Source organism: Sturnira hondurensis, unplaced genomic scaffold (genome assembly GCF_014824575.4).
Source record: "Sturnira hondurensis isolate 20B ecotype Veracruz unplaced genomic scaffold, ASM1482457v3 Scaffold0017436, whole genome shotgun sequence".
Lineage (NCBI taxonomy): Eukaryota > Metazoa > Chordata > Mammalia > Chiroptera > Phyllostomidae > Sturnira > Sturnira hondurensis.
In genome coordinates, this window is record NW_028090067.1 from 8,499,210 (window position 1) to 8,521,680 (window position 22,471).

A 22,471-nucleotide genomic window follows, 5' to 3' on the forward strand; every position below is an offset into this window, starting at 1 on the left:
TCAGGTGTAAAGTCGGGATTCAAACGTAGGTTGGTCTGACACAATCATACATAGAGAACAAACAAAAGGACTTTTGGGAAGAAGATCATCACTCTTAGTGGCAGAAAGGTCGAAGATGAAAAGAGACACCAGCTCTGGAGCAGAGGGGCCCTAGGAGGGAGAGGGAGGAAGTGTCCGCTGACAGTGGCTTTGAACACTGACTTGAAGAATCCAGACCTAAGCCAACAGGTAACAGGGACCCTCCGGTGTACAGTAACAGGATGAAACCCAGTTGTGGGCTAAGTAATCCCTGTGCCTGTGGGAAAAAGAGACTGGAGGGCAGCAAAACTTGTCTGGTGAGAGGGAAGAGGTCCTCAGGCAATGGACAACCGTCCAGAAGACAGCAGGTCAGAGAAATTGGCTCTCGATCTCGGTCTCCTGGTATCTGGGTGCTACATCAACTCACCCAAAGCCAAGAGGTCAGCATAAGACTTCCACCTCTGTCCTCGGATCTCTGAACATAAATTGCCTTGACCGAGGGCTTCGTCGGCTGGCTGATGCTGGCACTGAAGAGCCTTCTCCTGATGCGGCCAAGAAACAAACGCATTTCTCTCCACGCCATCTAAGGAACACTGGTCTTTCACTGGATCTTTAAGCCCCATCACATCTGGCCACATTCTCATCTGCCAGTCTGAAAGGCTATATGTTGTTTTTCATTTAGTCATTTTTTTCTCCCTAATTAGTAAACAGTAGTGTACTTATTGATGGATATCTGAATGAAAATAGTTTTTTTGGACAATAAATTTTGGAGTTTATGCCCAGCACAAAAAATTAATGATGGAAGAAGGCAGCTACAACTTGGCAGCCCTGCCCCTCTCCTCTCTCGGTTTCTATTGCTGTGAAGCCGGTCCGACCCCGCTCCCTCCAGCCCACCCAGATGGAAACGGCGTGCCCGGCCTGCGTGTGGTGATGGCTGTTGGCCACACGGCTCATGGTGAGGCATTTCTGCTTGGCTTGGAAAGAGGCACTTATGGGAAAAAAGGTGGAAAATCATAGGTCCAGACAAAGATAAGCCTACTGGGACCCCACAGAGTCCCTAGAATACAAAAACATCTCCTCAATATTGAATTGTCGAGCAGGAAATAATTGTAAAGGATACCTCCTTCTTTAACTGCCTCTTCTGCCCTGGAGGAACAGCTGGTTCTCACACATGTCACTAATTCCCGATTCTGGGCCTCCATGGGGATTCAGGGGAAATTCTATGCCCTTTGGTCATGGGGACTGCCTTTAGCTAGTTGGACATACCCTTGAACAGAAGTTTCTTTAACAGACTTTCCCTCTAGAATGCCCTGTATTCTGGATACATAAAGCCTCAAAAGACATAAAGCCTCAAAACCAGAGCTCTGAAAACCTCAGGTAAGTGTAGGTGGAAATCTACTCCAGGTACACGTACTTCCCGAAACAACCGTGAGGCGGGTAGACTTTGTATCCCAGCGAACAGAGGGTTCGTCTTGCACAAGGCAATGCCACCAAGACTCTGGTTTCCTCAACATTCAGAAAGTTTGTCCCACGAGGGCAGGATGATGTTGGGGATGCCATGGTGCTTCTGGAAAGCGAGGTCTGAGGTCTCACTGACTGAGCCCCAGCCTCTCCTTAAGCTCTACGGGATGTGAATGCCTTAGGCTCTAAGGGACATGCTTGCCACTCACAGTGTCTCATTTTATGGTCACAGCGACCCTACACATAGAAGGTAGATGTTGTGTCTGATTTTCCAGGGAAACAGGGAAACAGGCTCAGTGCCATTAAATGCCCTGGTGCTGCCAGCTGGATCCCCATTTTACCTGTGTTCTGTGAGTCACTAACCTCTCCCTGAGACACAGTGTGTCTCAGGACTCTTGATGCCGCAGGTTGACGCTTTACCTGCTTTACCCTTCTTGTCGGTACAGGTAAGACGGCTACCTTGAGTTTAGTGCAGCCAGGGGCTAAGGAAAGTAGCTTTTCTCTGTGATTCATGAGCCTAACACTGCCATTACTCTCTTCATTTCTAGAAAATGAAGTGCCCGCCCCCGCCCCAGCCCCACCCCCAGAAGGTAAGTTAAAACGCCACCTCCCACATCGGGGCTGCAAATCCAGAATATGGCTATCCCCGCGTGGGTTGGCCTTCAGTGAGGCTGCGGGCTTTAACTCGTGTGGAGAGGTGGGATGACCTCAGCTGTGATAGGTGTATAACAAGAACAATGACAACGACGACAACACATTGCGTTATATAACCCTCTCACGTGGATTTAACTTGGATGACATGTCATATTGATCAAAACCCTTCGAGTTATGGCAAAGTTGTCATTATGCCCAGGTTTTGGTGTTGTGGAGACTGGGTCTCCAAGGCACTGAAGGCTTTGCAGTGTTTTCTCCCCTATCGCTAAGGGCAAACAAAATACACCTCCCTTTTGTGAGAGAGGGGAGTGGATCCCACCTCACTCCTGGAAGATCACCAGCCCCTTCTCAGCTTGAACTATGCCACCCTCAAGCACCTTGGGAAATGTAAGATTTGGGGGCCTCTGCCAGCTCAGCCTCAGAACCAGCTTCTCCAGCTCCTGGTACCTCGTTGTCCACCAGGTGGCAACACAAACAAGGACTAAAGAGTTCAGTGAACTTGACAGGTAGAGGCAGTGCCCAGTGACACACAACAGGAGAAGCCTGCTTTCGCAGCCATGGAGACCTAAGGAAGAGAAGAGTGTTGAAGGGATGACAAGCCCCAGTAGAATGCTAAGCTCTCAACATGGGTCTCCAGACCACAACAACGTGCTTTCTCCCAGGGAGACACCAAAGTGCCTTCTCTCATTATTCCCCCTCTTGGACCAGGATGAGAAACTAGCATTTACTAAAGAATTGTTCACACAGACTCATAGACACAGAGAACAGACTGATGGTCGACAGAGGGAAGAGGCATTGGGGGCCTTGGTGAAAAGAGTAAAGGGATTGAGAAGTACAGATTGGTAGTTATGGAATAGTCGCAGGGCTGTGAAGTACAGCATAGGGAATATAATAAATAATTTCATAATAATTATGTATGGTGCCAGGTGGGCACCGGAAATAACAGGGTGAATGCTTTATAAAGTATATGATTGTCTAACCATTATGCCGTTCACCTGAAACTAATACAAAATAATATTGAATGTAAACTGTAATTGAAAAAATGTTTTAAAAAGAATTATTCTTAAGGTATTTACCATATGCACAACTCTGCCCTGACCCTTCAGAAGGATACAGAGCTACCCACCAGATACTTATTGATAACTGGGTACAAACAAATTGTGCAAGATGTAGTAGAGAACTCTAAGTAGAACGTATTTCCCTGTATTCAGTTTGCTTATCCCAAGTAGAAAATAAAATACAGACCAGAGAACAGTTCAATAAAACAGAACCACTATGTTGAAACATGAGGCCCGACTCTAAGGACTTCGCCAAGACACTGTCTGATTTAATTCATTTAGTGTATGTTACTTGAATTGACAATGTGGTGTGAAGACACGGGGCAGGAGGTCACTGTAGACGAGGCCAGCCTCGTTGAAAGCAGGAAATGAATAAAGCCTCAGTGGCTAGTAATCTTTTTGCATGGAAGTTTATAAGGGCATTATGAAGCTCTTCCATCCTGGAGATCATTTTCAGGAGGGCAGTTTGAGAAATCTAACCGCTCACATGAGCCCCCTTGTCCAGCTAAGAATACCAGATCACATGCTCAGAACCCCAAGATAGTACAGAAGAGCATTGCTATATGTCAAAGTGAATGAAGCAGGCTCAGTGCCATATGAGTTTAAACAGGGGTAAGCTCAAGTATAATTTTCTTTCAACCAGGATAAACGTGTGGCTTTTTAAAAGGAACTTCTTCTTTGGTAGGTTTCCTCCTTGCATACACAGATGCATTTTTTTTGCCAATACTGTGTAGATTGAGGACCTGCAGGCCATTACAGATATAACCTTTCCCTTCTGTTCTTTGGATCAGTAGCTGTCATTGGACCACTAGGAAGTGTCCCTTATTATGCTATATTTCATATTCATTGCACAATACTCACTTCCTGTTGCTCAAACAAGTCTCCTACTAAACTCTGCTAAAAATGTCTTTGTTAGTTAACTAAGATTCAGATCTACATTCAATCGAAAGAGAGAGAGAGTTCGTGCTTGAAAGAATTCTTTTCTTAAATATATCATACGCCAGACATCATTTGCAGGTATCTAAACTAATACGATTCTGTGTAGAGAGAAATGCAAAGTAGACGGTCTCATGATAAAATCTGATTTTACTGCTATCATATTGCACTTATTGCCACTCATCTCAACCCAGAAGATTAATATGTGCACCAAAGTATTTTCTTTGAAACTCTTGTACAATTACAGCTTTTATACCCTGGCTATATTGTATTAATATAATTCTATAATATTTTAGAACTAAACACTATTAGAACCACTTTATGCATCAAACTGCCTTAAAAATGCAGTCAGTCCCTTGTCGGGGTCCACAAGGAAGTGACCCACCATAATTACCATGTGCTGACTCACTGACCACTGGAGCATGGCCCATGTTTTATACTTGTTCCATGCCAGCGTGTTCTAGCATGAACCCAACAGCTGAATGCGTTTTTCACAAAATCCCTGTTGTATGTTTGTGCATATACTTTTTTCAAGTGATTGGATGAATTGCTTTTATAAAACGTTTAATGTGATTCTACATTATAATCCCCAGATTCATCATTCACGTACAGCATAATAAATGTGTATGTAATATCGTTTATGATCTGTCTGTTTTCATTTATGGCCCCACACACACACTGCCCATCACACAATAAAATATCTTAAGACACTTTTTAAAATGTGCTTGTACTTTCCACACAGAGCCAAATAAAGAGACGGAAGCCGGAAATGCACCACCAAAAGGTGAGTGGAGGGAGAAAGAATGAGGCTGAACCCAATAAAATTCGAAGCAGAAAGAGGTCAGTGATGATTGCCAGGGAGACTCCACAGAGTTTCTTGGCGTTGTCTTCCATCAGGGTGGTTAAGCCCCTGTTTTCATTTTAGCTGCACAACCCAATGGTGCTTTGATCAGTTTTCACTGGACTAACTTTCTAAAAGAAAAACAGTAATGATTAAAAAATATCACAAGCACTTGTTGAGATGCCAGCAAATTAATCAGTACTTTTCTGTTTCCAGTGTGCATATAAAGGGATAGGTATGTCTGGATTACACCAATTTTGGAAACTTATCTGGGTTGCCCAGGTTTTACTTTAACTGAATGTTTTCATGTTACTGTGTAAACTGTTCTAGAGTTCATTAATCATTTTGAAGGCCAGCATCTCATTTTGTAACACTATATGTTAATGTAGATTTATATAATGATTTATGTAGATGGGCAAGACAACCTTAAGCAAATATCACATTGCTCCTTATTGATTTGGAAACTCATTTATTTCTGAATATTACTCTACTTTTACTTTACATGTGCATAGTCTAGTTTTATTTTTATTTTCTTAGATAGTCTAGTTTTAAACCATGGGTGATCTTTATTACATGGGTCCATGAAATACTAATTCCTTTGTGTCATGGAGGAAGTCACTGTCATCTCTAACCATCGTCTTTAGCTAAGGAGAATTCGTTTTCTACAAAAGAAAGTTTTGACAGAGGCAGATTTGACAATTCTGCTTTATTTGTTTGTATCACCACTTATATGTTCATTTTTTGTGTAGTGAATAACATAGTTTAAATTTTGGAATAACCAATTATTTCCAGACTACAGTAAGATCTTTCTTTTTGGATAGCACTCCAAAGTATGTTAAATATCTTTGTTCTTACTATGCCATATTTTTTTACCTAATTCCTATGATATTATTGTCTTCTATGCATTAGTAAAATACTTTTCTTCTTTCTTTCAGTACATTGGACCACTTTTCTTCAACTAACTTGAACTGACACTCTCATAAATGAACACATAATTTTGTAGTATACTCACTTTGTCCTTGACCTTCAGTGGCTCCCATGGATAGTAACCTAAATACTAATCCTGGCCACATGAGACACAGTCTGAAGGTCATTTGCTTATGGAATGTAGACAATGCAAACTCCTAGAACTCTTTCACGGGATGGGTTCAAGGATGTTTGGACATCTGGCTGAAGTTATTGTAACATTATTCTCTACAAAGCCGATGGCATACACCTCTGTTTTCAAATTTGGAAAGGTGTTTGGGCCAGGTTCTACGACTCAACTAACAAAGAAGATGACGTGATCCCAGAGGGCAAGCTGGCAAAGTAATAACAAAGTCTGTGCCTTATCTTTAATATGAAAAGTCATCCAATTATATTTGTGTGCTTAAATGAGAAAATGCCTTTCTGTATATTAAAGTCAACCAACCAAGCAAACAGTCAATCAATCAATAAAAACTTCTTTGTGCAGGACACAGTCATCTCAAGACGAGATGACTGGGAGGGGGGGGCCTGATTAGCAGCATTTTTTTCCTGACATTTGCAGCGGTCCAGCAAGGCCATGGCCCCATGTAGTCACATGCCCAAGTACATAAACTGCCATGTATCTGTTTTCTCTACATGCCTAGGAAGCAAATCAATTTAGGATAGAAGGTGATATCCCTAAATAAAGAAGGTAGGTAAGTGGAAGTTGTTTCTAAATATACAAACCTCTCAGCTATTACCCACTTTCATCAAGGACAGCAACATTTCAAAGAAAATGCTTAAGCCAAAAAAAAAAAAAAAGACACAATAAACTCTGCTGTGTGTATGGCCATGGTTGAGAAAGAAGACTTTCATGGGCATACACAAAATGGACTGAGGGTTCAGTCCAGCTAACTCAATTTTAACCGTTCAACTTGGCTTTCACTCCTTCATCCAGCTTTCCCCAGACTTCCATCTCCGCTTCCTCCTGATCTCTCTTGGACTGATTCCCTCTGTCCTTCGGTCACCCTTTCCTCTGCTTCATCACATATTAATGGTTCACTTCTTTCCCTAACAGGCTGTGTAAGCTTTTTGACAGTTGGGTACCAGGTCTTAACACCTCTTTGGGCCCCTCATCTCGTTTTTCCTAGTGTCTGGCAGAGAGCTGCACAGAGCGATCTCCTAATAAGTACCTGTGGAATGAATGAACAACGGAATTTTCATGCCGGCTTAGCTGCCGAGCACATAGACAATGACAGTCTAGACAGAGTTTTGTTTCCATTTGCTGGGCAGGAGGACGACCATCCCGTGCACACTCAGTAATGAGCTTCAGAGTGAGACAATGATACTGGCCATCGAGTGCTCATCCTCAAAACAGAGAGATAATGAAAGACTAACCCAGTTAAAGCTATTGAAAATGGTCATGCCTAGATAACAGTGCATTTTCACACCTTAATTAGTCCCCTAATTACTTAAATTATATTCAGTTAATAGCTCCAGGACTGTCACTGTTGAGGACATTATTTAAAGCAGCACAACCTTACTGTTGTTCCTATATTGTCTGAATCATTCTGTGACAACCCGGAAATGTTCTGAAAACATCTGTGTAGCCACTGAATGTGGATTGGTTCTGATGTCAATCTTATATAGTAGTGCTTGTGAGTAGATTTGCCAACTTTTTATATTTACTAGGAGTCTGTCTGGGAAACAGCTGGTTTTCCAGGATGGGTTGTGCTATTTGTTGATTGGCTTGTTTGTTTGCTTGTCTCTGGACTTACTCATCCAGCTCTCCTGTTCCTTAATACTGCCCACTTTGTCCTGGAATTGAAACAGTAGAGATGACAATAAAAAAAAATGTGTTTAACCAAACAGGAATTTCCATGTGCAAATGCCCTTTTAAATCATGCTGGGAGACAATGTCCTTACAAAAATAAAGCTACCAGGACTTAGGATTCTTCCAGAATAATGTTGGTTGGAAATCAATAAGATGCAAAGTACAAATTATTTTTTTATATCCTCAGTGGGGCCAAAGAAGTGTCCTTTATTGGAATGTTCATTTATTCAGCAAGTATTCAGAGGCAGGTTCTGAGTCCTGCCCTCCCTGGGGCCGACTTCGGGGAGCTTTAGAGAAGAGAATGATTGTCAGCAGAATACAGTGGGTTTCAGCTTTGACAGCAGACAATTGTCAGGGGGAGGGGCAGGATAATGTAGGTGCTCCACTGGGGTCATATGATTTTCTGGTCCATCAATACTGTATGTGTGAGCGTAGAGTGAGGAGAACAACCCTCTTCCATGCCTTAACAATGAATGGGCCCTGCAGGAAGTTTCAAAACAGGTCCTGTGGGTGGTTGCAGATGTGCCCGTGACATTAGGATCAGAGATTACTTTGATGGTCAGTACTCGTTTTAATGCCTAAGCTCTGACATATATATTTTTTTAATTTTTATTTTTGTGTTTTATTAATCTATAGTCTGTATATATCTCGGTAAGCCCAATTGGGATAGTTACTGACTCTTTTTATTTTTCTTCCAGAATAATAACTGCTTTTGATAACCGTGGCAAGAGAAGTAAACCTTTCTTTTCCCAGGCAATAACCATCGTAAATGAACGCCGTGCATAGTAAAGATCTCACGTAACTTGAGTTGAAGAATCTTTCTTTTGGCGTGAGTGTGGGCGGCAGAGGATGAAGGGAATCAGCAGAGGGCCCTGAAAATTTCTCCTAAATAATATGATTTTTTAAATTTAAAATGGGATTAAACTTTTTTTCTTCATTTAGGTCCCTTTGCATCTACAGTAGTATGATATTCATGCTTCTTACTGGCATGCTAAAATATTTTTCTAAAATTTTACCTTCAGGAATCAGACAACTGTCTATGAAAATGTCACTGTGCTTTGTATTTCTTTATAATGAGCTTTGTTAAAATTAAAATCACCACATTTTTAATTCTAAGACAAAACCATTATAAAATACAACACCAGTTTAATAGGTTTGGGGGAGAAAAATTATTAAATAAATGTATTTATGGTAAGACGAATCCTGATTTCAGAAATATCAACAAATGTGAAGGCATATGTCTTCTAGTTACGAAAATAAATTAATCAAATGCCTCAACACATGATGGACTAGTGTTAGCTGTTGATATTATTGTCTTCCATATATGGTTGTTGTGCAGTTGTTATGTTTGGTCACATACACCAATAATTACTAAAACTGATTGCCCCGCTTGAGGAATTCAGAATCTGTCTAAATCAAATCAAGCATTCAACCAAGGCTTGTTTATAGTCACATGTATTTTAATTTCATATGCTTTTTGACCTTTATTCTAAATTCCAACAACAACCCTGTTTGTGTTACAGAAAAAAAATTAATTTAAAAAGGCAATTTAAATCAACCACAGGTAGAAGTTATTTTACGCTTAAGAGAGTACGAAGAATTATAAGAATGTAAATGTTCTGTTATCGCTGGAAGTCTCTCCCTTGAATTTCAGATTTCATGTGTCCTCCCCTAAAATCCCAGGCTTGAAATAGGACACCGAGTTCCTTCTCTTCTTTCCAGCATTCCTCTTTGGGAACTTCAGTTGTTTAAAGAATCCTTTTCACGGTTTTACAAATGCTATTTTCCCATGACTTGAACACAGTTAAAATTCTGCCTTGGTAGTGTCCCCTTCGGTGTAGCTAGGAGAGAGAGCTCTGCTCCCTGGGCCCACGTCTTCATTAACGCTACATTCTCAAGACAGATGTGTGTGTTTTTGTCATCAACGTGGTCAGTTTTAAACAGAAAAAAAGAGAGAAATTATGACTTACACAGCATATGGTTCTTGCTTTGTCTCGTTTGAAAACGTTCTTTGCATGATGCCATGCCTTTCATATGTGTGCTGTTGAATGAGGCACAACCCAAAAGATTTGGATATTCAGTTTCCCTTCTGGCAATAGAACCTGTGTTTCCATGTTAAAGAAAACAGTGAAACGTTTCATTTTAATCCAATTCAACCAAATTCAACCAGGCAACTTTTCAAGAATTTCAAGTCAACATCCCCACATCTTAACTACGTTTCTTAATCTGAAGGGATGCTTCAGATTAAGGACCAAAGATACTTGTAAAAGAAGGGAAAGTGTAAACTTCTCAACTATATTTTCCAGCACTCTAGGAAATTTGGGAAAGTATGTACAAGAAACCACATATTGCCAGTTGAGAAGGAATTCCTGTTTGGAAGTAATGTTGGGTCATCCAGATCATTTCCTGAAGCTCTGGAGCACTGATTTAATATGTGGTGCCTTAATAATGTGGATAATTGTGCATGTCCCCCCAAAGAGCTTTAATGTTTGGTGGACATTTAAACTACTCATTCAATGACGTTGTGCTTATCTCTTCATTTTGGTTTTATGAAAATACGTGAATACTCTTCTCAATCATTCAGCATTCTAAACAATGAACACTGCACAAAGCAAGCTAACCACAAAATCAATTTAAAATGAAGTATTCATTTGACTCAAAATGGTTCCAGTTTCTGTTTCTACATAATAAAGGATGTTCCTTTCTAGGATTTGTTTGAGTTTTAAAAATTCTTTTTCAAGGATTTTTACAGGACTTTACATCAAGATTCTTTACATATTTCAGTGAAGTCTTCAATAAGATCCAAAAATATAATACTAATATTGAATTAAATTTATGGAAAATAATATGTTTAAGTTGCAAGATATTTCATTTTTTGTTACATAAAATTTTAATTATCTAACAGTCCTCTGAAATACAGAATCCTGCTGGCAGCTCAGAAATACACATACTTCCCCAAATGCACAGTTTTGTGGAAAGTTAATGATATTAAAGAAGAAAAGGATTCAAAAATGAACTAAGTTTGGGAACTGTTAACTGCTGTATCATTTCTTATCTCCACCCCCAGTGCTAGAACATATTAACAAATTGAAGGCTTTGAGATGTTTCTCAACAAAAGCACACACTCCATCCAATAAAATACAAGCATTTATTTAGCCTAACATTTTCCAGGCTTCTCTGACCACAGAAAGCTTCCTCTGAAGAGTCCTGAATCTCACAGTATCCAGCGAGTCTCCTCTTGGGTTCTGAAGATATAACATTCAATTTCTCTATATGCTTCCATAGTTATTCTGTAAAAAATTTAAAAAAAAAACATAACTTTGGTTGGGTTTCAGAAAAGAAATTTCAGGCTAGTAAACCTTATTTGTTGTGAATATTCTAATACATTATACAAAAATGTGCTATTTTATCTCAAAGAATTTTTAAAGCACTTTTTAAGTCATGCATGTGTGTTTGCTATATCCTACTTTATATAGTCACACAAGTTTGTACTTGCATACAAGTTTGAGATCCACAATTACTCTAGTATTTTAAGTACAAAGATTATTACCATGTACGCTAACACTAGTCTTCACGCTTTGGGAGGGGAGGAGCAGCGGTCTGGATAACAAATGCCTACTTAAACAAAGACACTTTACAATTCAGACATATTCCAAAAAGGAAATACTCGGTGTCTCTGTACATAAACACTCCACAGCATATTTTGAATTTCACAAATGTTCATGGGTAGATATTTTAAAAATTATACAGCATTGGCCAACACCAATATAATATTGGGAAAATATTTACACAATTTCTAAAATCATTACTGGTAAATTTAGTAAGTATGATAAATTGATTTATATTAGTTAATGTTGACTTTTGTTTCCTAGATAAAGAAAGGAAGTTCATCAAGAGGTTTTTGTTCTCAAACAGTACTTACATGCTTTTATGTCTGTGTCCAAATGATCATGGTATATGAATTATTCCTGTCATTGATTTTATTTAGAAAATAAGAACTCAAAAACCACTTCTGTTGTGGATTTCATCAAGGTTAGAATTTTTAGCATTAGTTTTTTTCTTAACCTATGATCATATAAAACACTTACATAGAGTTCCAATTTTTAATTTATATTTTCATTTGGATAACTTTACTTTTATTTATTTTTCTCTTTTGCCCCAAATACTCAAATTTAATCTCTTAGGTACCAAGTCTCCCCGGGCTTATTCATCAATTGAAAGTGTTTGTGTAGTTTCTCCTCTTCTTTTTTCAGATTTCTCTTTTCTCAGGATTCTTGGGATGAAGTCCTTTTCTCCTTGACTTTGTATACGTATTTCTTGTTTCAGATGAAGAGGAAGGCTCCCCATCTCTTGCCCTGCCTCCAGGTTAGGATGATCCCAAACCCATCTTCCCCCTGCTCTGTAATTTAGTATTAACTGACTGTACAGGAAAAGAAAGGGCAGAGCCCCTTAATGAGACAAGGCACAGCACAGGGGCACCAGGTTTGGCCACTGCCAGAGCCAAGAGGGAAAATGTTACCTTCAATGGCAACTGTTTTTTTTTTTTACACGAGAACATTAAAAGAAAAGTTTTATTTGTAAAATAAGACTTTCAAATCTTCCATATAAATTTTAGAGGCAAAAAATGCTTGGTTTCCACTTGCAGCTACGTACCCCATTCTCCTCTGCTCTTTAGATATTTTGATACTTTATATATTGCTATTATTTTTGAAACAAGGCACGTATTTTTAGAGATGCTTTCATAGCTGAAGTTCTGCTGAGTTTCCATGCAAGCCAACTTCTAGTTTTTTTCTCCCCACCATCAGAAGAGGGTTTGAAGGCTCCAAGGAGGTTGAAGTCAGCACCTCCTTTGCACCCCCTTCCTCTTGCATCATCCAAATCACCCTTTTCTTTCAGGTTTGGGCAGTCGGGCCCTGGAAAGAAAAGATTCAGGTGAGCAGATGCCTGGAGAAGGGGTCCCGAATCTACCCTAATACAATCACTAATGACCTCATTTCTTGAAGCTGCACTGATTCTAATCTTTGTTTCATTCAGTTTGTAGCTCTGAGAGCCATCTTTCCATGACATTGCTTCTTACAAGAAAACTAATGTATTGAGGAACAATTAATTTTGCATGAGATACACAAATTCAGCAATCTAGCTACATGCACTAAGGTTCGTTTTATTATAACTGTCATTGTTAACATTTGACAAATACACAGAGAGTGCAGAAGGTAGATGATAAGTCATATTTTTATAGAACTTTACATACAGCTGATTAAAAAACCCTACACATGCACACTGTCAGCTATGCTACAATTCTCTGAGGTAATTACTTCATTCAAGAAATTTGTGTTGAGGACCTACCATGATCTTTCTATGGGCTTCTTATGGGTTGGGCATTTGTAGGTATAAAAATGCACAAGAGTAAATGTGTCCTAAATGTGAACACATTTCTCACGTTCTAAATGTGAATGACAATAATTCACTGTTATTATTAATACCACAGACACCCACAACATAAAACTTTAACATTGACTTTGTGATTAAAAAGTTGTATAATCATGTGATTACATTGCATAATTTCATTGTGAAAATGATGGTCTCTATGGATAGAAATACTAAGCATGATTGATACATGACAACTAAAATAACTAAATCTACAATTTCCTTCTTTTCGAAAAACATTAACAGGTAGGATTGGCAACCCGTGCATTTTTTTCAGTTATTTAAGCGGGTGACACTGAACTTCTCTGAAATCAGCTCTTGGAGACAGAGGGAATATTTACAGTTCTCTCCTACCCTCCTCAGTGGAGCTGATTGATGTTAATCCAAGCTAAGCACCTGGAGTGCAAACTAGAAAATGCAAAATAAACTTCATTTCCAGGTTCTCTCTCTTCATGGAAAAGCCTCAAAGAGTTTTTCTTTTCTTGCTGTTTTTCTGGGCTTTCCCCCCCCTTTCAGGACACTTCTAGTATCTTTGAAATTTGTACCTGCAGGTCATGGTCTACTACTGAATTGTCAACATTTGGCCTTAGCCATCTGATCCTAATAGAATTGTCTAATTATACAACAGCAGGGAATTTAGAAATACTGGGCCAGACTTGCTTGTCTGATCCTTCCCAGTTGACCTGTAAACTGACCCATCCAATTCTTATGTTGTAAGATATGGCTTTATAGTCAGTCACCTGCAAATTACTGAGAGTAGTGCTTTAATATACTTCCCATTATTTATCTGTTAGAGGTCAGGCAGGATGGAAAAATAAAGGAACTATGGCTTCCAACAAAGACAGAGTACCAACCTACCTGAAAAGTTTTACTATTTCTAGGAATTAGAAAATGTTCCTTTATCCCATTATGGAAGAGACATCCCTGTAAGAAGGGAATCTGTCACTCTCTACCGATGGCCGCAGGGGAGATGGATGGAAAGAATGATGTTACATTTATCCAGGTGGATTAGACAAAGAAAAGCTTCAGCGTCGATGAGAACGACAAACCCAGGTAAGTCTGCCTAGGAAGAAGTTGGCCCTGAAATGATCCTTTTCCTTCTTTCTGCTCATTAGAGTGGTCTCTCGGCGAGTCACCTGCCACAGAGGAACAAGTCAAGCAGAACACCAATTCTGAGCTGTCCACCCTGTTCGTGGAAAAGCCTCAAACAGGAACAGTGAAAGTTGGTGAGTGCCAACCATCAAATCCTGCTTTTAAAAGAAAATGCAGGTGAAGTTTATACAACATAAAATTAACCATTGTGAAGTGAACAACCAGGAGCTATTGATACACTCAATATGCGACCACTACCTCTATCTAGTTCCAAAACATTTTTTCAACCCAGACAGAAACCTCATACCCCCATTAAGCAGTTACCCCCCATTCTCCCTCCCCTCAGCTTCTGGCAACCACTAATCTGCTTTGTCTCCATTAATTTCCCTGTTCTGGATATTTCATAGAAGTGAAACTACACAATAAGCGACCATTTGTGTCTGGCTTCTTTCACTTAGCATAACATTTTTGAGGTCCATCCATACTGTAGCATGAATCAGTACTTCCTTTCCTTTTTATGGTTGAGTAATATTCCATTGGATGTCTATATCAAATCCTGCTTTTATAACCTGAGAAGGTGAGCGAAGCTATCATTTCAGTACACTTCAGCATGTAGGAGTCTAGTGCTTGGAGCCTGGAGCCAGGGTGGATTGAAATCAGTTTCATCTGTCTAATGGGGACGATATTACCTGTGAGGTACTTAGAACAGTGTGTGACATAAATTAAAGCTCTGGGCCACTGTTTGCCGTCAACAACACGCCTCACTCTGTGAGATGATCACAGCCCTGTACACATGCTAGATGTGTACAGTAATGTATAGCATTAATAATGTATAGCATCTCAGAGGAAGCTAGTGGAACAGATGGTTCAACTTTGGAAATATTCATTCAAGAATATCAATTACACATCTGTTAAAACTTTGTTCTGAACACTGAGTATAACATGTGAGCACTCAGAACTTACAATTTTAATTTCTAGATAATAAGAAATTAAACAAACAGATAATCACAAACACCAAGTGCCTGAAGAAAATAAACAGGGTGGTGAATTAGAGAACCACCTGGGGTCCAGGAATTTGAACCAAAAAAATTTTATAGAAAATACACTGGGGTCAGAACTAGTCTTTGACTCTTAGCCAAACACTGTGCACATGAGCAGATGGCTGATTCGAAGTACACTTACAAGTAAATGAAAATGTTTCCTCCCTTTGTTTCCAGAAAACACCAAAATGCTGGACTGGCCGTGGGGCTAGAGTTTTCATGTATTTAGGGTCTAATCAGTAATCTATCAATTCAAATAGATATACAAGTTTATCTCAAAAAAGATCAGCTTCATTTAGTCATATTCCTATAATTCTAGGAATTATAGAAAAGATTTGCATACTAGAAAAGATTTGAAAAAGTTATACACTGTATATATCTACATAAATCTGTGGGGTTTTTCTCATTTTTATTTCATATATGGAATATAAAACCAAAGAGAAAATTATTTCTACTGATTAAACCATTCCTCCTTTGTTTCATAAACCTCACAAGCAGAACAAGTGGGAGTATCTTAAAAGGGTCTAGGTACTCATTCAAAAAAGTCAGGGCCATTTCATTGCATAAGTTCAGAGGTACCAGCCACACAATTGGGTATATAGTACAACCCATGTACCTCTTTCTAGCTGAGAACAAAACAAATGACATTTTTTTAACCACAGTCTGAATCACTTGTTCTTTTTCTAGGTGCAAATATCAGCTTCATAGCCAAAGTCAAGGCTGAAGATCTTCTTAGAAAACCCACTGTCAAATGGTTTAAAGGGAAATGGATGGACCTGGCCAGCAAAGCTGGGAAGCACCTCCAGCTGAAGGAAACCTTCGAAAGACAAAGTCGGGTATGACCCCGAACTCCTGGCATAGCACTTTGGCTAGCTCGTTCCTTCCGTGGGGGTAGAATGTCATGTTTAGGTTCAGCTTGGGGAGAGTTCAGTCTCAGAAAATTCCCTGGAGTTACCGTTCCTACTGTCTACTCTTAGCATGCCTGCCCTGCTGTGGCCAGGATCTGTGGAGCACAGTGACCTCACCTCTGCTGAGAGCATCATCCTGGAATCCCCAGAGACAGACATGTCTTTAGCCATTCCAAAGAATCTGGAACATTACTGAAATGTGATGGCATCTTTCTGGTGGCAGGGTAGGACTGAAATGTGTCTGGATGATTTTATTGCAGGTGTACACATTCGAGATGCAGATCATCAAGGCCAAAGAGAACTATGCGGGAAACTACAGATGTGAGGTCACCTACAAGGATAAGTTTGACAGCTGCTCATTCGATCTTGAAGTGCATGGTAAGAGAGTGTTCTTGTTTGGATAAAGGTGATTTTTTTGAATGGGGTATGAGGGCATGGAGGAGAAGGCCATTTAATACCGTGAGATTTTGAAAATAAAGTTTCCTTTAAAATGGTGTGTGTTTCTGATTGTGATACTTGCAGCAAGCCTGCTGAATTAAATAGTTATGAACCAGTGTATTAGTGGAAGTTGGGGATTCTATTGCCAGGTACCTCTTGTCCATGCCATCTATATTTCTTCAATCTCCCAAATGAGGGCCAATGCCTTTTTTTTTTTTTTTTTGCTGCTACTGAATGAACCTGTTTCATTGCATTCACTTATTACCACGCAGGTGTAGTGATGAGTTAATACGATCCAAGGATGTCAGGATACCCAGGTGGAAGGGAGAATTTCTCTTACAAAGACTAACACCAGATATGAAAGCTCTCCATCCGTGTGTTCTGTAATACTTCCCAGAGTGAATTTAATAGGGTTAAACATAAAGGTGTCCAAGTAGAATGGGGGCAAAAAACCCACTTCAATAAGCACACAAAGGGAGAGGTGACTTGGCAACAAAGATCATAAACTTAAGATGAATCCAAAATGTGACACAGTGACAAAAGACAAAGCTGGCATCATTTAAAACTGGGTCATTAGAAGTGGCATAGAATTTAGGTTTAGAAAATGATACCACTCTCTGTAACATACCAGCGGTTCTGCCTCTGGAGTAATGTCTTTGGCAATTGGCACTGTACCTCCACAAGGATCCCTTCTAAAGTAGGGTGACTAGGCGGATGGAGAGTCCAGAAACCACGCCCTATTCAGTGTGGGCGAAGGAAGTCAGGCATCTGTGGTTCATTGTAAAGAGGGGAAGGCCTGTCACACAGAAGGACAAAGCCATTTCCCTTGTCCTCAAGACGTATTGAGGCAGATTAGAATTCAAATGTGGAAATTATGAGGAGTTGAATTTTGTCTTAACAGTAGATTGAGCTCTTTCAGCACAGCTCAGTGGACACACAGATCCCATTCCAAGAGCTGTCAGGCCAAGGCTGCATGGCTGTGGGTGGAGGAGGTGCAGTTGAGATTTCGGTGTTAAGTGGGAATCTGATTCTGAGCAGCATGTCTGCACCTTGGCCCGGCATCTCTGAGAATCGCCTGAAGGGCTTTGTGAGTTTTGATTTCTGAGTGCCCATCTCTGATCTAGTGAATCAAAATCTCCAGCAGGGAGATCAAGAAGCCGCTCCTTTTTAAAACGTTCTTCAGGTGATTCTAATGGGGCAGGCAGGTGGAATGATAATGGGCTAAGGAAACTCCTGAAGTCCTTCCACTGATCCCATGTGAGGGAGGAAAAGTGGTGACATCTCAGCAGCCCGGCCACCCAGCAGAGGCACCCACCCTCCCCCTGGCCTTTCTTCCTTCTGAAGAATCCCCACAGCCTGGGAAGGAACTGAGCACAACACTGCCTTCCTAATGGTATTTATTCATTGTTTTCTTTCCTTTCTAAGAATCTACGGGGACTACTCCAAACATTGACATCAGATCTGCTTTCAAGAGAAGGTAACTTCGAAAGGGGGCCCTAGGTACCTTTTGTACAACACGAAAGTAGATGATTTTCAAAACGCACCTTCTCTTCCTCCACCCTCTAGAATTCCAAATGAGACGGACTTTTTTCACCGTAGTAAGGCATGCCATATATTCAAAACTTAATGTTCTAGAAAAGCCATGGGCTTATGGCCAAATTAAGTACAATGTATATTGATCATTTCTAGGACTATTCTTGTCATAGTGAAGCTCTCATTTCGGCAGTCGCCATATAAAAACACACTTTTGATCTCTTCATAGGTGGCTTCCTCTTTAATTGCATTATTTCCAACCAAATGGCCAAAAAAGATAGATGTGAAGGTTTTCATCTTATATGAAACCAGTTAATTGATATCTGAAAATTTATATTGCTTTTCATCTAGAAATCACTTATGGAGCTATTAAACCATGTGCCCAGAAAACCACAATTAAGTAGCTATTTACTGCAGTTAGCACTATTTCAATATTGAATTATCCTAAATGAAAGATCACTGAGTTTGTGGAATAAAAATCACTGTAAAAAGGAAGATATAATTGCCTACTTGGTTTATTTGCAACTACCAAGGCTGAAAAATCAGGAGGTCAAGGAAGAAAAATAAAAAATGTTTCCTAGTTTACGTGAAGGGTCACTAACCCTTTCCTGAAATCGATGTTTCCAAAATATAAATTCCTTACTGAGAATAAATGTTTGTTCTTTGTACAATTGACTGCACATACAGTTTTGTTAAATAAAGAAAGTCATCCCAAACTATTATAAAACAATGATTTAGTCTGCTAATCAAAGGCATATTTTCCTCCTAAATTATTAACAAATGAAAGTTTTAATTCCTTTAAAAAGACATTTAATATTACCCGATGAGTCCATTGGTATGTTTTTAAAGTCATAACTTTCCAATCCAGTGAGTTTCCTTTCACCTTCTCATGTCTAGAAAGTGCAGATGCGCGAAACTGTGCTAAAACTGCGACGAGTACATTTCAGGAGACAGGGAAACATAATTTACCAAAATCTGTGCTTCAAAGGAATAGAAATGTGTGTATTTCAGAAGGTCTGCTCCAAATACCTGCTTATAAAAAATTTTGAGTCCAATTAGCGTGACTTACGTGTTATACACACTGTTTTTAAACCTGCAGACTATTTCCTTAGAAACCATAACTAACATTTGCAAAGGGCAAAATCATCATTAAAAAATTAAACATGTAAGTAAATAGGTAGTGCCATTTAAGTGTAAGCTCCATAACTTCTATTCAGAGTCTATAAGAAATCAAAGACGGCTGCATGTCTAATTTAAGATGCATTTATCTACAGGAAAACACTTTTAGAAATTCCTAGTGTTAGAAGGCTCAGGAACAATTCAAAGGCAGAATTTTGAAAAATCCATTTTAAAAGGGGGATTTAACCATGAACAAGAAAATGAAAAACCTGTAATTATTTCCCTCTAAAACAGAAAGGAATGTCTCTTTTAGAAAGCTCTGCACTACTTCATTTTTATTTATGTTGGTATCGTGTTATCTGATTCATCTATTGGTGAACACAAAGAGGTTACTTTGAATATAAGCTTTGCACTTATATATTTGACACTGGTATACTTCGTCCTCCGAGCCAATCTCTGTTTGACATGAGTGACAGAGATCAGCAAAAGTTCTTTGCTTTTCTTACAGGAATGTTTCTAGATCCCTCCAACTTGCAAAAACAAAGTACTTTGTGTTGTTTGGCTTAAAGTGCATTTGTGTTACTACACTTTAACACAAATCTGAGCTGTTACATATATGCAATCTACAGAAATGTGTCTTCTGAAATCGTAGAGTAACACAAGCTCCTCATTTTCCACAAGTACACACTCCAAGAATTTTAAATGTCACTTGTGTGAAAAGCAATAGTTTGTGTTGATTCAGTCCCATGACTTGTGTGCTGGTACAAAATTGCATATACATTATATGTAGAGTGTTTGGGGGAAACTGTTGTGTCTGTGTCTCAGCATTAAACCCAGATTTGCTTTTCTTTTGTTAATGACAGTGGAGAAGGTCAAGAGGATGCAGGGGAACTTGACTTTAGTGGTCTCCTGAAACGTAGGTGAGAACCCAGTGATGGAGCAAGGAGCTATGGTCTGGAAATCTTTTAGATACCCACTCAGAGAAGTCCAGTTTAAAGTCGATGTGTTTCAAAGAATTTCTTATATCTTAAAACGTGTTTTGCTTATAGAATATAACAGAGTCAACTAAGAAAGAGAGAGAAACAACAGCATACTAATCTGTTTAAGATGCTAACTGACGCTTTTAAGTTTTCTTCCTAAATGTTTTATGAGTCTTTGCGTATTTTCTTAGCTGGGGATGAAGAAATTGAAAACTGAGACAAAAGATTTAAATACGTAAAAACATCTACGTTCTCTCATTTCAATCATGATTCCCTGTGATGAGTGAATTCAACAAAACCTCCATTTTCCTGAAATATCAATTTCACAATTTTGCTAGACATCTCTGCAAATATATAGGGGTCTGGCAGAAGTAAGGCCTGCTTGAGTGTGGTTGGTAGGTTAATAATACGGGTGTAAGAATTTATAGTTTTAATTTGCACATATCACCTAAATGTCACATGGTGTGCTTGAGTGTGATAGTTATTTTACAGAATTACATGCTTATGATTTTGTAATAAAAATTTTTGCAGTAAAAAAGGGGGCATTATTTTTGTCAGACCCTGTATTTTAAAGGCAGACCTAGTTTCATATAGCATTTTTGATTTATTGCATTTCATCAAATCTAAGACACCATTAATTTTAAGGTATACTGTATTTCATAAGTCACTGAGCAAAAAAAATTGCTCCCAAAAGTTTATTATGACAAACTATTCATTATAAATACATCCTTCTTCCAGGGATGTTTAAAATGTTAATAAAAATGGGCATTTTAGAAGAGATAAACTATGGTAGTAAAATTGAAATAAATAGTATTATCACTCACACCCTTTAACATTGTCCTCTCTTGTAATAAAATTTCTATAATTTTATTACAAATGTTTAGCACATATCATTTTATAGGATTTCTGTCCATATAGTTGCTTATATATAATCACATCATATGTGATATTATACTTGTTACCTATAACTTAAACATATCCTGATATTTAATGCAGAAACAACAAAAAGAAATTGATTTTTGCTGGGACTGTGTTTATCTAGCAAATTTGTGAATAAACAGTAAAACTAAAATCCTAAAGTAATGATGAATAATATTGATATCAATGTTCATTTAACTTTCCAGGTTCACTTTTTATTCCTTTTAGTGCTTGCCGTGGTTATTAAAGGAACACAAGTATAAATTTGCTCAACATCAAATTATAAGTAGAGACAACTGGGCTTGCTACTCTCAGTTTAGTTAGATGGCATAATTCACATTTCAATGAATGAAAAACTCACCTAGCTCTAAACATTTAGGCTGAGAACACAAATATTAACAGGTGTAATTTATTAATTGCCAATGGATATGAGCCAGTCAATAGACCTTGGCAAAATCAAATCATCTTTCCTCCTTTAGATATTTCAAACAATCATTAGTCTCAATAATATTTATTAATTCCTCAAATATATTTAAAGCAATAGTGTATGAAGTGATCTTAAGTGAGCCTCGCTCTTCCTCATTCTACAGGTGAGAAACTAGAGAACAGAAATGTTGATTGATTTGCCCCGAGTCACATAACTAGTTAGAGACACAGCAGGGGCCTAATTCCAAGTCTCCCTTTTCTGAGACAGCTCACTTCCTGTGACTCTGTATAAGAAACACCATTCGGAATCAGCCTCAGATACTGACTCTTCAACCTATAATACAAATTGACACGTAAGAAAATAAGAATGTTCCCCCCCCCCGCCCCCCGTGATCATTTACTTAACCAGGAAGATACTAAAGGTTGTGTATGTGTGTAGAACACAATGCTACATGTAGTGTGAGGAAAATATGGTCTCTTCTGGTGGTAGGCGTATGGAAAGGGATGGGCACATATTTGTGGGAAGGAAACAATAGTAGTGAAAACATGAATTTCAGTCTCAACGTTAGCATTTACAAATTATATGACTTTGGTCAAATTATATGTTCCTCTCTGAGACTTAGTTTCCATATCTGTAAATGTGGAGAATAAAAACTACGTAATAGAATTACTGTGGGAATTAAATGTAAAAGGCATGGCTCAAGGTAGGAGTCAAATATACACTTCCATCAAAAGTGTGGCATTTTTCCCATGAAGAGTTTATATTTGTAAAGAAACAAAATACACTCATACATGTGTCAACCAATCAATCCATCAAACTGTGGTACAGATTTTTAAATGTGG

At 38.8% G+C, this 22,471-nt stretch overlaps 1 protein-coding gene across 1 annotated transcript in view; it reads left to right on the forward strand.

Moving 5' to 3' along the window:
- The first annotated feature begins 816 nt into the window (after positions 1–816).
- The window catches only part of MYBPC1 (myosin binding protein C1), a 66,389-nt gene continuing 44,734 nt past the window's right edge, over positions 817–22,471 (forward strand). The window contains exons 1-10 of the mRNA XM_037068358.1: positions 817–973; positions 2,028–2,069; positions 4,870–4,911; positions 12,074–12,112; positions 12,644–12,679; positions 14,290–14,400; positions 15,994–16,142; positions 16,475–16,592; positions 18,078–18,129; positions 20,168–20,224. Of these exons, the coding sequence (XP_036924253.1) occupies positions 817–973; positions 2,028–2,069; positions 4,870–4,911; positions 12,074–12,112; positions 12,644–12,679; positions 14,290–14,400; positions 15,994–16,142; positions 16,475–16,592; positions 18,078–18,129; positions 20,168–20,224 (803 nt within the window). The remainder of the gene's footprint in view (positions 974–2,027; positions 2,070–4,869; positions 4,912–12,073; positions 12,113–12,643; positions 12,680–14,289; positions 14,401–15,993; positions 16,143–16,474; positions 16,593–18,077; positions 18,130–20,167; positions 20,225–22,471) is intronic.